Source organism: Anabrus simplex, chromosome 1, assembly GCF_040414725.1.
Source record: "Anabrus simplex isolate iqAnaSimp1 chromosome 1, ASM4041472v1, whole genome shotgun sequence".
In the NCBI taxonomy this organism is placed as follows: domain Eukaryota; kingdom Metazoa; phylum Arthropoda; class Insecta; order Orthoptera; family Tettigoniidae; genus Anabrus; species Anabrus simplex.
This window is the reverse complement of record NC_090265.1, coordinates 980,020,832-980,038,447: the sequence shown is the minus strand read 5'-3', so window position 1 is coordinate 980,038,447 and position 17,616 is coordinate 980,020,832. Positions and strand designations below refer to the sequence as shown.

Genomic DNA, 17,616 nt, shown 5'->3' with positions numbered 1-17,616 from the left:
CAGAGGCTGTTCATGGTAAAGTTGATGAATGTGTTTATGCAAAACTACAGCATGTGTTAATCAAGAATGAAGAGTAGTCTACAAGTTCGGTGATATTTTTAGTGGAAAGCTATCAGTGTTCAGCCAAGGTGAGCCTGAATTCAACAGCAATGATTTGATTTTTTTTTTTTTTTCTTTTTCAAATTTACACAATTAGGAGGGTTAACAGTAGTTTATCCAAGCTTTTCCATGCTTTTTTTTTTTTTCAAACTTACACAATCAGGAGGGTTAACAGTAGTTTGTTCGAGCTTTTCCGTGCCTTTCTGAATGTCACTTTTCAAGTCACATGTGTTACACACATGTATGTTATTGGTTTTGATGAGAAATATACATACATTAATGAACTGTAGAAATGCTTCCCAGCTTGCTTTATAGACTCCAAGACCTTTTTATTTTTTTGGGTGTGTAAAACATGTCTGGAGTGTCACAGGGATGGCGTAATATTTCCTTAGTTGTTGTTTTCATTAAAATGTCAGCATTGGAGAGAAATTTGGAAGGTATTCTTTTCAAAGGGGCAGTTTGAAAACTGTAAGTAAGTGACAGGGTGATAAATGTGGAGATTACAGTGAACTTCTGGTAAGGTTGTAGAAAAGACAAAGTTGCTGTGGCTTCTATTTTCAACTTGTCCATTGTAGTGCGAGGATCAAAGACTGTTACAGAATAATAGTTTACACCAAAGTACATAATGGTACACATGATAGCCTTCAGCTCATGGAAAGTGAGTTAGAGGCTGTTCATGGTAAAGTTGGTGAATGTGCTTATACAAAACTACAGCATGTGTTGATCAAGAATGAAGAGTAGTCTACAGGGTTTGGTGATATTTTTGGTGGAAAGCTAGCAATGTTCAATCCAGAAGAGCTTGAATTCAACAGCAATGATTTGACTTTTTCTCAAATTTGCCCCAATAACATCCTGCGATATTAAGTAAAGCTTTTAACGTTATAATGCTATGCTGAACGAGAATAGATCTTTTTTATTTGAAAACATTAAATGTTTCTAATTTGCCTTTGCAATTCTCTGTGACATTTGTATCTTATGTATTGAGTGTTATATAAAAGATAGCATTTAATGTGCAGATTGACTTTAAAACCCTTTCAGTAAAATTTCATCTTAGATGAGGGTCAGCATGTGAACAAGGTTACAACTTTCAAAGAATAAAATATTCAAAATGTGTCAGCAAAATCTGTTGTTGTTATTTAGGTCATATAATGGTCATATTTCCTCAGTATTTGAGGCCATAAATACTTGCTTTTCGCTAACATTTTAAGGTCATAAACTTTGGGGCCCTATTTGTAACCTATAATTTTTCTTCCTTAGCGAGGAGGAAGATGATGAAGAAGTGAGACCACAGAGTTCCAAATTTCGACAACAGTTTGACAGAAGTATGGAGATTGATGGTGATATTGCTGGTCTTCGGAAAAAGAAAACTCCTCTCAATCCTGCTCTCATACAGAAAGGTGTTGGAGAATGGGAAAGACATACAAAGGGTATTGGAGCAAAGCTTCTGTTGCAAGTGAGTAATGCTATCATCTGTCAAGTTGTGTTAAGTAAAGACTTTGATGAAACAAATGTCGTGCACCATTAAAATATCAGGGACTTTGGTAATTCCCCAAGCACTTAGCAATTTGGCTATGTGATATGGATTGTGTAGCAGTAAAGTTGCATTTGGCAAATTGTGGGTTCGAACTCAACCGTCTTCTAAAGATGGTTATCTGTGGTTTTCTATTTTCACACTTGGCAAAAGCTGGATTTGTACTGTAATGTAGGTCTCAGCCAATACCTTCCAGTCTTAGCCCTTTCCTGCCCTAACTTTATAATAACTTACCAGTGTTTTGCTTTTTTGTTACTGGTTTAACATCGGCCTAACACATCAAAGATTTTCAGCTATGCAAGAATGGGAAATGCCTGGGATTAGGAAGGTAGTAGTCCTGGCCTTAATTTGCCTGATGTGAAAATGGGAAACCAATTATCTTTGTTAACACAGTGTTAAACAGTTGCCAGAAAAGAAAACCACTTAAGTTATACCCAAGGGATAAGACAGAGAGTCTACCAAAATGTTGCTGGACCTTGTTTGACATTCAGGTCAGGAAATCCATTTGTTTTGCTAGTTTTTACATAAACTAGAAGTAAACTGCATTAACATTGGTCACAGGGCATGATATGAGTAGGTTGTATGCATCCTATCTCCTAGCTCACCTATTTGATATGTTGAGGTTTCTATTTATGTCTTTCAGACCCTACTTATTACCATCACCATCCTCCCTTCTTTTCAGACCCTACTTATTACCATCACCATCCTCCCTTCTGTGTAAGTTTTGACACTTGAAATAGAGTAATTATATTTAACCTGCTTGACTCATACCAATATAATGGTCCGTTATTGAACATTACAAATTTTCCGGCTAACTCATTCCTGGTTGCCTGCGTTTCGCCCTCGTGTGCTAAGTTAGTCTCGTCAGTTGGGACTTAGCACACCACCCAAGACACAAGGCTAGTGCATACCGTGGAGGCCACTTCATAGGCTACTTGAAGCCACCAGCAGTGCCAATGCACTATGAGAGCTATGTCTCATTTCCAAAAATTGATGCCTGCCTGGCCATCAGATGATATAGATGTTGATTCCCATGGGGAACTTAAAATATTTGTCCTGAATGAGTAAATTTATAATACCAATATAATGGTCCGTTATTGAACATTACAAATTTTCCGGCTAACTCATTCCTGGTTGCCTGCGTTTCGTCCTCGTGTGCTAAGTTAGGCTCGTCAGTTGGGACTTAGCACACCACCCAAGATGCAAGGCTAGTGCATACCGTGGAGGCCACTTCATAGGCTACTTGAAGCCACCAACAGTGCCAATGCACTATGAGAGCTATGTCTCATTTCCAAAAATTGATGCCTGCCTGGCCATCAGATGATACAGATGTTGATTCCCATGGGGAACTTAAAATATTTGTCCTGAATGAGTAAATTTATAATACCAATATAATGGTCCGTTATTGAACATTACAAATTTTCCGGCTAACACATTCCTGGTTGCCTGCGTTTCGCCCTCGTGTGCTAAGTTAGTCTCGTCAGTTGGGACTTAGCACACCACCCAAGACGCAAGGCTAGTGCATACCGTGGAGGCCACTTCATAGGCTACTTGAAGCCACCAGCATGGTGCTATAAGATAACACAATACAGTTGGGATGGACTACAAAAGATTGTAATTGATTATGTCATCTCAGATGAAGAAAGTAGCAGATTGGTAACAGATGTCAGAGTAATACCCAGCGAGAGTCTTGACAATGACCACTGTCTATTAGTAGCAGATCTGAGAAACTTCTATGTGCCAGAAGTACAGAACAGGAAAATGCCAAAGCATGGGAACTCCAGAAAACATATAAAAGAACTGATTGTCAGAACCAGATAAAAACCCTGTTACCAAGAGATGAAAGGAAAAATGGAAAGGCAGAATGGACCAGACTAAGGGACACATTGGTTAAGGAGGCAACTGAAGTTTGTGGAAAGACAAGTATGAAAACAAGGGAGAAGGAAACACCTTGGTGGAATGAAAGAGTGAGAACAGCAATCAGGGAAGGAAATCCCTTGCAGAAAGAAAGGGATCGGGAGAAAAATAAACCGGATCTTACTAGAGACGAGGTAAAGATCAGAAACCTCGAAAAATTATACCAAAACAAGAAACTGAACGTTAAAAGAACAGTTACAGAAGAAAAGACCAAGGCATGGAATATCTTCACTCAGAAACTGGAGGAAGACAGCAGAGGCAATAAGAAACTACTGTATAGTGTTATCAGAGGTAAAAGGAAACCAATGAATACCATAAAGGCACTTGCGAATGAAAATGGAAATCTGGTTAGGACAGAAAGTGACATGAGAGGAGCCCTGAAGAATCATTTTGACCACCTACTGAATAGACCAGTTCAAGAACAAAATACAGAACCAGAAATCCAAGCCTCCAATGGGGAACCTCCCATCACCTGTACAGAAACTGAGACAGCCTTAAAATCTTTGCCTGAAGGAAAATCTTCAGGTGCAGATGAAGTGAATGCAGGCATGATAAAGGCAGCAGCCATCCAGGGTATACACTGGTTGCACAGAGTACTAATTGCCATATGGACATACAACAAAATACCTGCAGATTGAAGCAAGGGCATTTTAATTCCTCTGTTTAAGAAAGGCAGCAGATGAAAACCCACCAACTATAGAGGAATAACACTGCTGTCTCATGGGCTAAACATTCTAGAGAATATCATAGAAAGAAGATTGAGAACCATCATTGAACCACAGTTAGAGGAGGAGCAATATGGATTCAGAAGTAACAGATCAACAATGGATCTAATTTTCAGCACCTGCATGCTGATGGAAAAGTATTGGGAGAAAGGCAACAACCTGGTCATTGCATTCCTGGATATAGAAAAAGCCTATGATAGTGTTATATGAGATAAGATCTGGGACTGCGTGAGGAAAAGAAATGTGTCTGAAGGACTGGTAAGGAAAATTCAGATGTTGTACAAAGACTGTACTAGCTGTGTACAAATTGGGGAAGGTCAATCATCATGGTTTGAGACCAAGAGTGGAGTTCAGCAAGGAAGTGCATTGTCCCCACTACTGTTCATCACTCTTATGGACAATATAATGAAGAATGTCAAGGAAAAGTTCTATAATGAAGAATGTCAAGGAAAAGTTAGGTGAACTGAATGCAGTGGCCTTTGCTGATGATATCATGATTTGGGGTGAAACAGAAGAGGAAGTACAGACCACACTCAACATATGGAAATCCCAGTTCCAGGAATATAATCTCAACATCAGCGAGACCAAGACAGTGGTGATGGCAGTCAACAGAGAAGGGTGTCCAGCAGGTGTAAAACTAGGAGACCACCAGCTAGAATGTGTGGATAGTTTTCCTTACCTTGGAAGTGTAATTTCCAGTGATAATTTGGACAGAAAGGAAATTACAAACAGAGTGCAAAAGGGATCAGAATTCTACCAACAAGTAAGAATACTTTTATGGGATGACATGATTCCAAAACCAACCAAACTGATGATGTTTAACAGCTATTTCATACCAATATTGACCTATGGTATTGAAGCGTGCACTCTCACAAAGAGATTCATCAAGACTGCAAGCATCAGAGATGAAATTTTTTAGATCCACCATCCAGAAGACCAAGATGGACAAGTTAAGAAATGAGGAGGTAAGGAAAGAAGCCAGAATAAAGACATTCCTATTAGACTGAGTCAGCACATCCAGACTACGGTGGTACGGGCATGTGATGAGGATGGAGCCTACAAGAAGAGACAAAATAAATTTGGAAAGATAGATGGAGGAGAAAAGATCTGCAGGAAAACCTAAAACATGATGGATGGACATGATCAAGGTTGATCTAGTTACCAGAGGATGGACAGTGGATGATGTTCTCCATGACAAGTCGTATATCAATCATTCACTACTGATCTGCATTTAGGACAGTTGCCCAGGTGGCCGATTCCGTATCTGTTGTTTTCCTAGCCTTTTCTTAAATGATTGCAAAGAAATTGGAAATTTATTGTTCATCTCCCTTGGTAAGTTATTCCAATCCCTAACTCCCCTTCCTATAAACGAATATTTGCCCCAATTTATCCTCTTGAATTCCAACTTTATCTTCATATTGTGATCTTTCCTTTTTTTAAAGACACCACTCAAATTTATTCATCTAATGATGTCATTCCGCGCGATCTCTCCACTGACACCTCAGAGTATTATAAATTTACTAATTCGGAACAAATATTTCAGGTAACATCTACATTATCTGATGGCCAGGTAGGCATCAATTTTTGAAAAAGAGACAAAGTCTCTAATAGTGCATTGGCACCGAGCGAGTTGGCCGTGCGGTTAGGGGTGTGCGGCTGTGAGCTTGTTTCAAGCGAAACATGTCCCTATAAAATAGTGTTGTAGCATTATGATCTAACAACATAAAACCAATTGTATTAAAAAGGTGGAATAAAAATTCACAATATTGTAAGCATATTATAGCAAATTCAATACGGGTCTAATCATGAGATTAGTTACATGTAATGTGAGCTTGCATCCGGGAGATAGTGGGTTGGAATCCCACTGTCGGCAGCCGTGAAGATGGTTTTCTGTGGTTTCCTATTTTCACACAAGGCAAATGCTGGGACTGTTCCTTAATTAAGGCTGTGGTCGTTTCCTTCCAACTCGTAGGCCTTTCCTATCCTACCATCACCATAAGATCCATCTGTGTCGGTGCGACGTAAAGCCACTAGGAAAAGAAAAAAAAAAAAAAAAAAAAAAATAGTGCATTGGCACTGCTGGTGGCTCCAAGTAGCCTATGCAGTGGCCTACACGGTATGCATTAGCCATGTGTCTTAGTAGGTGTGCTATTTACCATCTGATGACCCCAACTTAGCACACTGGGACGAAATGCGGCAACCAGGAATGAGTTAGCTGGAAAATTTATAATGTCAATAACGGACCAACTATATTGGCATTACATCCCACTTAGTCGAGCAGCTCGTCTGCTTTCTCCCAAGTCTTCCCAGCCCAAACTTTGCAACATTTTTGTAGCACTATTCCGTTGTCGGAAATCACCCAGAACAAATCTAGCTGCTCTTCTTTTTTTTTTTTTTTCTCCAGTTTTTGAATCAAGTAATCCTGATGAGGGTCCCATACACTGGAACCATACTCTAGTTGGGGTCTTACAAGAGACTTAAATGCCCTCTCCTTTACATCCTTACTACAATCCCTAAATACCCTCAAAATCATGTGCTGAGATCTGTACCGCTTATTTACAATCATATTTATGTGATTACCCCAATGAAGATCTTTCCTTATATTAACACTTAGGTCCTTACAATGATCCCCAAAAGGATCTTCCACTCCATCAACACAGTAATTAAAACCGTGAGGACTTTTACTATTTGTGAATCTCACATCCTGACTTTTAACACCGTTTATCATCATACCATTGCCTACTGTCCATCTCACACCGAGTTCGATAGCTGCAGTCACTTAAGTGTAGCCAGTATCCAGTAATCGGGAGATAGTGGGTCACTGTCGTCAGCCCTGAAGATGGTTTTCCGTGGTTTCCCATTTTTACACCAGGCAAATGCTGGGGCTGTACCTGAATTAAGGCCACGGCCGCTTCCTTCCAATTCCTAGGCCTTTCCTATCCCATCGCCGCCATAAGACCTATCTGTGTCGGTGCGACGTAAAGCAAATAGCAAAAAACTGTCCATTTCACAACATTATCAAGGTCATTTTGCAGTTGCTCACATCTTGTAACTTATTTATTACAGTAAAACCTCGATTATCCGTTCTATTGTCCGGGAAGGGGTGAACGGTTAATAAAAAAACGGATAATCCATACTACTAATTTTAATAGACTTTAAAGTACATAAAATACATACCGTATAACCTTAAAATGCTGTGCTTAAACCCTCTTTAAAACCAAAATATAGTCAAAGCTACAACAATACATACTAAATATTCACCTAAATTACCAACAGACCATAAATAAATTTAGACATCAACATACAATTTTCTCCATGATCGAGTGATGTTCTGAGCGGTTACTAAATCCAATGATTTCTGGGCAAGATAAAGCACTTCTTTAAGATTGAGTTTTTTCCAGAACTCAAACTTTGACGTTTCTCCGGAAAGTAAGAGGCCTAGGAATTCCTGCTTATAATGCGCTTTAAAGGTTGTGGTGATGCCTTGGTCCATCGGCTGAATTAATGAAGTTACATTAGGTGGCAAATAGGAAACAAAAACATTTCCATCCTCAGATTTCAACTGTGTATCAACAGGGTGAGAGGATGCATTATCAAGAAAAAGGACGGCCTTTAATGGCAAGCCTTTGGACGCCAAGAAATCTCAAACCCGTGGAACGAACTTATGATGGAACTAAGTCCTGAAAATATTGCGTGTCATCCATGCAGATTTGTTATGACTAATCTACTGGGAAATATTTTATCACTGTTCCTTTGAAAGAACGTGGATTTTTTTGCTTTACCAACAACAGCTAATTTTAATTTATGGTCGTCACTAGCATTCGGGTAGGGACCCTCTGCGGAGGCAGCCCTACCCAGGGAGTGGCGCCCCTGCCTATGTGAGTCCCAGAGCACACTGACCCGGTGTGTACCATCTGGTAAGGGTCCCAGCTCAGGGTTACGGGTGAAGACCTCAACGGCAGTGAAGGCGGAGATGAAGATCATTGGTACGGCGGAACTGGCGGAAGAGGCATCCTTGCTTTTTGGGATAGTTGGTGTCAGGTCAGAATATATTCTGCTATCGTATGCGACAGTAGACGGTACTACCTGCGACTGTCTGGTCGAGGGTCTGGTGGCCAATACCAAACCAGGCAAACTAAGGGAAAACTAATAGCTGCGAGCAGAGGGGTTTTCCCTTAGAAGATTGGATAAGATGAGACCTTTGTGTGGGAAATAACACATAAATTCATCAGCTGCTGCCTTGCAGTGAGGCAGGGGACTGCCAAAGGCTAAGGGAGACCACCCTGAAAGAAAATCCTCTAGTACGTTAGCCCTAGCAAGTCAGTACAGGAGTACAATGCAGTTGCTTTCAAAATGAAAACGAGCCTCGGAAAGAAAGATATTCTGAATGTCGACAATACTTCAAGTACTCTTGGAACTAATGACGATGTCATGTCCGATGTTCATTCAAGATGCACGAGAAGACCCGATCATAGAAACAAGCTTCGGATTGGAACCTTAAACGTTATGACTCTAACAGGAAAATGCAACGAAATCACGGATTTAATGAACCGTAGACATATTCACATCCTAGGACTAAGTGAAACCAAATGGAAAGGTTGCAACACAAGAATGTTAGAGGACGGATATAAATTATACTGGAGTGGTAATCCTGCAGTGGCGAGGAATGGAGTTGGTTTTATACTCCATAAAGACATTGATAGTGTAACAGATGTCTCCTTCATCAATGAGAGATTAATCAAAGCTAAAATATACCTAAATGGAGAAACTCAAACTGTAATCCAAGTTTATACTCCCCAGCAGGGTTGTAGCAATGACTAAAAAGCAAGCTTCCTAGAAAAACTAGAGGACATAATTGATGAAGAGAACATAATGATAATTGGGGATTTTAATGCCCAGGTAGGAACTGATAGGTCAGGTTATAAAGGCATTATTGGTCCATATGGATTTGGTAATAGAAATGAGGAGGGTGAACTTCTGCTTGATCTATGTACCAACTTCTGGTGAAGAACTCGTGGTTTCAGAAACGGGATAGCCACAAGATAACGAGATACAGTTGGGACGGTCAGTATAGATCAGTGATAGCCCTTATCATCCAGATAGGTCAAGTGGAGAAAAGGTGCACGATGTAAAAGTGATACCTAGTGAGAGCCTTGATAGTGACCATAGACTCCTTATTGCAGACCTAAAAGTCACCAAACCTATTATTAAAGTAGACAAGAAGAAAAAACCACGAATTAAAGACTGGAAATTGAAAGATGTGGAAGTCAAACAGCAGTTTCAAGAGGAAATCAGAGCTAAAATACCAATAACAGACACAAAGAAAGGTAATGAAGAATGGAATGATTTTAAGGAAAGTCTGGTTGGTAGTGCAGATAAAATATGTGGAAGAACAAGCAGAAGAGTGAGAGAGAAAAGAACATCTTGGTTGAATGATAAAGTGAAAGAAGCCATAATGAAAAGGAATAAAGCCAAAAAACTTCTTGATGTGGCTAAGTCTGACAGAAGAATCAACAGTGACCAAATAGACAACAATAAATTGGAAGAGATAGCAAAGGAATATAGATACAGAAAGTTGGAAGTCAAGAGAATTGTACGGGAAGAAAAAGAGAAAAGTTGGAAAGAATTTACAACTAAACTGGAAGAAGACAGTAAAGGGAATATGAAAATGATATATGGAATAGTTAAAAGTAAAAGATCAGATAAAGAAGCAATTACAGCCCTGGAGACAGCAGATGGGAATATAGTTCGCAGTATGAAAGATATCACGGATACAATGGGGCAGTATTTTGACAAGCTCCTAAATGGCCCTAAAGAGATCTCTGTTGAGGATGTAGGACAGAAAACAATAGAGGAAGATATTCCAATTACATGGACAGAAGTAGAGCAAGCTCTCCACAGGATGAGAAGTGGTAAGTCAGCAGGAGGTGATGAAATTACAGCTGACATGATTAAAGCTGCTGGTCCACCAGGAATACAGTGGCTGTATATTGTTCTCAGAACAATATGGAAGGATAATGAAATACCTGAAGATTGGACAAAAGGGGTGATAGTTCCTATCTTTAAGAAAGGGAGTAGAAGGAAAAGTGAAAATTACAGAGGCATTACCCTCCTACAGTATCACCCGGCCTTAAAATTATGGAGAAGATCATTGAAGCCAGAGTAAGGGATATACTAGAGCCTATCTTAGAAGAGGAACAACATGGTTTTAGGACTGGAAGAAGCACAACAGATCTGATATTTGCTTTGAGGATGTTGGCAGAGAAACACTGGGAAAGAGGAAGAGACCTAATTATTGTGTTTATGGACCTTGAAAAGGCGTATGATAATGTTCCTAGATCAACTATTTGGAAAAGTCTTAGAAAACTTGGTGTACCGGAGTACCTTATTAGGAAGATCCAAATGCTATATAGTAATTGTAAAAGCTGTGTCAGAATTGGAGATGGTCACTCTGAATGGTTCAATACAACCAAAGGAGTACAACAGGGAAGTGCCTTGTCACCACTTCTATTCATAGCAGTTATGGATACCATTTTAAAGGAACTAAAAGGAAAAGGTAATAAAGATCTTCAGGCTCTGGTGTTTGCAGACGATGTGGCAATATGGGATGAAACAGAGGAGGGAGTGCAAAATAATCTGAATGCATGGTGTAAGAAGTTTGATGACTATGGAATGAAATTGAACCCATCAAAAACAGTAGCATTAAAAATCAGCAGACATTATACAGAATGCAACATAAAAATACAGGACCACCAAGTTGAAGTAGTACACCAATTCAGTTATTTAGGAAGCGTAATCGTTAGTAATAACAGAGCTGAGAGAGAAATAAAAAACAGAGTAACCAAAGGCTCTAACTTTTACAGCATCGTTAGACACCTACTATGGGATCAGAAAGTCCCACAAAGAACAAAAATGACCCTGTACAAGTCATATTTCATTCCTATCCTTACATATTCTCTGGAAACCTGCACACTAACATCAAAGGATTATAGTAGGATTCAAGCCTGTGAAATGAAATTTCTTAGAACTGCCCTCCAAAAGACCCGACTTGATCATGTGAAAAATGATGAGATCCGATCTAACCTAGGTCTAAATGAATCGATGGAGGAAAGACTTAGGTCATCTAGACTTAAATGGTTTGGGCATGTTAAACGAATGAATAGCACAAGGTTACCATGTGCTTAGTTGGAAAAGAGAATAACAGGTAGAAGACCAAGAAGAAGATGGATGGACCAACTGAGGGAAGACGTGGAGAGAAGAGGATGGAATTGGGAATCTGTCTTGGACAACGAAATGTTTTTGAATAGGCAACTTTGGAAGACGCTCGTTTTCAAACACCCTACCCAGCTCGCTGGAAGGGCAAACCGATGATGATGATGATGATGATGATGACTAGCATTCGCACAGCACAAGATTGTATCGCGCTTTTTACTAGATTTGTGACCAGGAGCTGATTTCCCGTCAGCAGCTGCTAGTGTTTTACTGGGTTAGCACTTCCAATAAAGTCCAGTTTCTTCGGCATTGTACACTTGACTTAGAACAAAATTGTATCTCTCAATTATCTGCTTAAACTTGTATCTAAAGTTTTCTGCTGCACTGTTGTCACCACTTAGTTTTTCTCCTTTGCTTTTTAATTCTCGAATGCCATGTCTGTCCTTAGATCTCTGTAGCCATCCATGGGATGCAGGTGAGGATCCTGAGAGTCCCATCTTTTCATGAAAAATTTGTGCCTGCCTTGTTATCATAGGACGACTAATAAGTACACCTTCACCTCTCTTTTGCTAAAACCACATGAATAACGCAACATCCAGTTCTTTTAAAGATGATGCTTTCATTATTTTTCTTTTAGCGAGTCCATGCGAACTGTCGGAACTCACCGCAAACTGCAACACTTTGTCTTTATTCTTCACTAGATCCCGCACTGTTGTCACACCCACACCGAACTCTGATGCTAAATTTGAGACTAGTTCACCTTTCTTTAACCGGTTGGTTATATTACTTAATTTTGTTATTATTATTTATTGATATGGCCACCTGTGTGCCACGTTTACACAATCTTCCTTATGTCACGCAGACTGATACCCTTCTCTTTACACTCTCGCCAAATATTCTTGAGTCTTTGTCTTCTTGCTCGCTCTTCCACAGAGAGATTCCGTGGCTTTGCACGTTGCTCTTCAGACGCATCCCTCATTCCCGCAACCTTCTTCCTAAATGATGTCCTTTCTTTTATATCCGCCTCCTTGATATTTCTGCCAAGTCATTGTGCACCTGTGTAAGCCAGCCCGGTTGTTTTTTCCACTTTTCTACCGAGCTCGATAGCTGCAGTCGCTTAAGTGCGGCCAGTATCCAGTATTCGTTAGATAGTGGGTTCGAACCCCACTGTCGGCAGCCCTGAAGATGGTTTTCACTGGTTTCCCATTTTCACATCAGGCAAATGTTGGGGCTGTACGTTAATTAAGTCCTGTTGACCAATCTCTCAGGGTTCATTCTTTTGATATTCCCATAAAACGTCAGTCTCGTTTTCCTCATCACAGTCGTGATTCTCTCTACTGCCTTGTAGAGCTCCAAATTCGATCTTAACCGGAATGTGTTTGGGTCACTCGTCGGCTGTCTTGGGCCTAAGATTTTTCATAAGAATCTTCTTTCTCTTTTTTTTAAGGGCTGGGTCTACCATCCACGTCAAGGTTTCTGCTCCATAAAAGCACTCCATTCTAACCACTGTGCAGTAATGTTTTAACTTGGCTGAGAGGAACTTGGATTTATAGGTGTCATGACATAGTCTGAAAGCCAACTCCAGCCTTCTCACCCTCCCCTTTAATCCCTCCTTCTCATCTCCATTGGGGGTGAGTATTTCTCCCAGTTTTTTAAATTTTTGCACACGCTGGATATCATACAGTCTAACAAGTGTGTCCGTGTCGCCTTTTTTTATGGAATCCATGAATGCTGTTTTTTCGAAGGAGATTCTTAACCCTGTTTTGATTGCAATATTTTTTCTTCAACTTGTTTCGTGGCTGTTTGACGGTTGTCTGTAATAAGAACGACGTTGTCTGCGAAGGTAAGGCAGTCTAACATCATCGCATTTTTTCCACAACCTATCTTTACTCCATTCTTCATTCCATTTTCAGTCATTCTCAACCTCCATTCCCTAATAACCTTTTTTAAAATGCAATTAAAGATTAGTGGAGAAAGGCTGTCTCCTTGCCTTTTTATCTCAGATTTGAGAGTTCGCCCATAAATTTTACTTGAGAAAAAGTGTTTGTAAGAGATTGTTGAATTATGGCCAGAGATTTCTCATCCATTCCAAACTCTGCAGAACGTTCATGAGCACTCCACGATCTATGGAATCATATGCCTTTTTGAAATCAACGAAGGTTATGATTGTCTTCTTCTGATTTCTCATTGACCTTATTTTTATAAGTGATTTTAGAATATAAATATGCTCAGCACATGAACGCCCTTTCCTGAACTCAGCCTGGTATTCACCAATTTGTTTATCTACATGTGTTTGAAGCCTCCGCTGCAATGCTTTGGATAGGATTTTGTATGCTATAGAAAGAAGGGAGATACCTCTGTAGTTGTTGACGTTAGTTTGGTCCCTTCTTTATGTAAGGGATGAATGAGTGCATTCTTCCAATCACTTGGTATGTCTTGTTTTTCCCAGATAAAAGGGAATAATTCCTCTAGTTTTTCCACTGTATTTTCCTGCAAATGTGAATAACTGCAGTAATTGAATCTTTCCCAGGAGCTTTGTTGTTTTTTAGTTGCTGATGTCCCAAATTTTTTCCTTATTTGGTGGTAATGAATACTTCAACTTGAATTGAGGCTCTCCAAACAGCAATCCATCTTCAGGAGGTTCACAGTTCAGAAGATTCTGGAAATAGTTAGCCAGATACTTGCAATTATTCTTGTCACCAATAATGAGTTTCCCTTGTTCACTTTTAAAACATACATTACCAGGAGAGAATTTTTTTGATTTTGTTTTTTAATCTTCTATAGAAATCTCTTGTGTTGTTTCTCTTGAAATCATCTTCTATGTTGTGCAGCTGTTCTTTCTCGTACTTTCTTTTCATATTCCAAAGAATTTTTGCTGTTTGTTTCCATTGTTCCTTGAAGCATTCGAAATTCCTGTGATTAGTACACCATTTATTCCAAGCTTTAGACCTTGTATGGTTAAAACTACTCGTTTCTTTCTTTTTTACTGCAGATTTCGTTCTCAACATTTCTCGGGCTGTTAGAATGTAAAATAAATGTTCAACTTTATCAGTCACTCTGACATTTCCGTACTTTGCTCTACAGTACAGAATGTAGCCTACCTGTCTACTAATAGCGGAGGTTGATTATGATGGACCGCTAGGCTGGTTTCCGATTCCTGCTCATTGTGAAATATTTACGATGCAGTAGCCTGTGCTGAAAATATTTAACCTTGACAGAGAACGATATGAAAGATCTACGTGTGGTACTCAGAGATGTTACACGCTACCAAATAAGTTGTAGGTATCATTCTGAAGTAGAAATGACCAGCATACTGTACTCTCTGCTCCGTGGGCTGGGAGAGGGCACGTTACAGTACATTATTCGTCAACAATGGAACGGATAATAAAGTTTGTGACTGTTGTGTTTAAATAGCATCCTTCTTCTTTTGTAACAGTTAAAAGTTAAATAATTTTACACAACATAAAATTACATAGTAAAAAGATGTATGAAGTCATGTCTCCAATGCCAAATGCTGGTCTATGCGCGTGTACGTACAGTAGTTACTGTATGTTATGATCGTAGACTCAGGAGTCGGAGAGTCAGTGTACAGTTGCTTCAAAACAGAATACTGTATCAAGATACCTCGACGTTAAGAGCCGGGCTGAGTGGCTCAGATGGTTGCGGCGATGGCCTCGTGACCCCAACTTGGCAGGTTCGATTGTAGCTCAGTCCGGTGGTATTTGAAACTGCTCAACTATGTCAGCCTCGTGTTGGTAGATTTTCTGGCATGTAAAAGAACTCCTGCAAGACAAAATATTGGCACCTCGGCGTCTCTGAAAACCATCAAAGTGGTTAGTGGAACATAAAACCAATAACATTATTATTGTTGTTGTTATTATTGTTATTATTATTATTATTATTGTTGTTGTTGTTGTTGTTGTTGTTGTTGTATGTACGTTGGGTATTCAGCCCAAAGGCTGGTTTGATCCTCTACAGCTCCACCAACAGCTGCCATAGATAGCCTAGGTGTCACTGAAGAGGCATACTAGGGAAATGAGGAGTGAGGTAGTTTCCCGTTGCTTTCCTCACTGAGACAGAAGTTGCTATTACATATCAGTCTGCCAAGCCCACTGAAATGCATGCACCAACTGACCCTATGAGCAATATTTTCACATCATTCATAACAGGGACTGGCTGCATAAGAACGGTGTTACTAGAATCGCTTATACCTCGGTCACTTTCACATTGTCAAAGCCAAAGATGAGACTGAGACAGGTCAATGAAAGTAACAGATTTATTCTAGCCCATACCAGAAGACATAGTGCACTGTAAACACTACATACATTAAGTCATAATTTGCTATTAAATGAAAACAAAACCTTAGCTATTTTTCTAGGATATCGAAGAAATTTATCAAATCTTTTCAACAGGGACATTCCTCCAGTAATTGTAAACGGATCTGTAGTCAAGTATCAGGAATGTGTTAAGAATTTAGGTATTCTAACGGATAACACTCTGTCCTGGACCTTTCATGCCAAGCATTTGGTCAAGAAAGTGTCTGGCATAATGCATCAGTTTCGATGAAACTTGCCGTATCTTCCTTTCTCGGTGAGAAAGATGTTGATCCAAACTATGGTATTTCCTATTTTAGATTACGGCGCTGTAATTTACAGCGATATCTCTGAGAAATATAATAGCAAACTCCAGTGTGTTCAGAATGCCTGTGTGCGATTCGTCTTCAATATTCGTAAAGACTGTCACGTAACATCTTACTACAAATCGCAGAGTGGTTGAAACTCGGGGATAGACGATCATACTCAGCTGCTTGTTTGACTCCTGAGAATTTTAAAATCTAATGCTCCCTCATATTTGACCAAGTCCTTTGTTCAGATGAGTCAAGGGACAATAGGTTTACAGCTAACACCCTTCAGGTTCCACAGCATCGTACGGTAAAGTGCAGTAAGTCGTTCATTGTCACTGCCTCCCAATTATATAATGATCTTAAACTATATGAAATACAGCAAAGTAGTGTCGGAACTCAGAGAAAATGTCTTAAATACTGCTACCTTTTCACTTATTAAGCCATGTAAATGAATTTTCACCAAACTAATTAAATTGTACGAAATATCATGATCTCCTAGTTACATTTTAGATGCTCAGTTTTATTCTTAATTCATCCTCGGCATTAAAATTCTTAAGTTTCTCTTATGTCTTCCCTTCCTTGTTAGTATAGTGTATGTTTATGAAATGGTAAAAGTATTATTGTAATCTCCTAGATGTTTAGTTTTTAATCTTATTCTTATATCCTCAGTAGGGAAATGTATCTTACGCTTTTTATGTTTTCTTTTTATTTGATTATGTATATTAGTTGATACATTTAAGTTAAAGTGGCAGTTAGTTGCAGCCAAAGGGAGCTCTGGTCCTACTTGTAATTAACTTTAAATAAATATATTTCTATTCTATTTCCTGCCAGCAAAGGCATATTATTATTATTATTATTATTATTATTATTATTATTATTATTATTATTATTATTATTATTATTATTATTATTATTATTATTAACATGAAGAGTACGCTTATTCAGTTTTGGAGCGACTGTACATTGCTTTTTAAAAAAATTAAGATTTTTTTGGCGATGGATAATCCGCAGAACGGTTAATCGAGGGGCGGATGATCGAGGTTTTACTGTATATGGGCAGGAAGAAGTGGAAGAGGCTCATTAACAGTGCCCAGGAAACTGGAACTGTACAATGATGATGATGTGGCTTGTTTACAGCTCTCCTTCTAAGAACTTGTATCGTGATTTTCCTAGCCATGGTTTTGGGCGTAGTATAGGCAAGTGACAGAAATGCTATTGCTTAATTAATTGAATGTGTTTTAAATAGTGATTCAGAGAACAGTGAGGCAGTTAATATTGAAGAAGGGATTTTAAGTGAAAGTGACTGTTCATCTGATACGAGTGACTGTGAAATTGTACCTAAAGACCCGTGTGCGAAAGCAAAACATAGTGACTGGGTGTGGGTTATATAGGAGCAAAGATAAATGTATGTTTTTTTTTTTTTTTTTTTTGAGAGACAAAGAGTAGTGTGAAGTCTCTCTACATAAACCCAAATGTTTTACCGCATAAAATAATCGTTCTAATGTCAT

At 39.1% G+C, this 17,616-nt stretch overlaps 1 protein-coding gene across 1 annotated transcript in view; it reads left to right on the top strand.

Moving 5' to 3' along the window:
- sip1 (septin interacting protein 1) overlaps positions 1–17,616 on the top strand; it is a 122,201-nt gene that overhangs the window by 32,076 nt on the left and 72,509 nt on the right. The window contains exon 3 of the mRNA XM_067148890.2: positions 1,357–1,552. Coding sequence (XP_067004991.2) covers positions 1,357–1,552 — 196 coding nt within the window. The remainder of the gene's footprint in view (positions 1–1,356; positions 1,553–17,616) is intronic.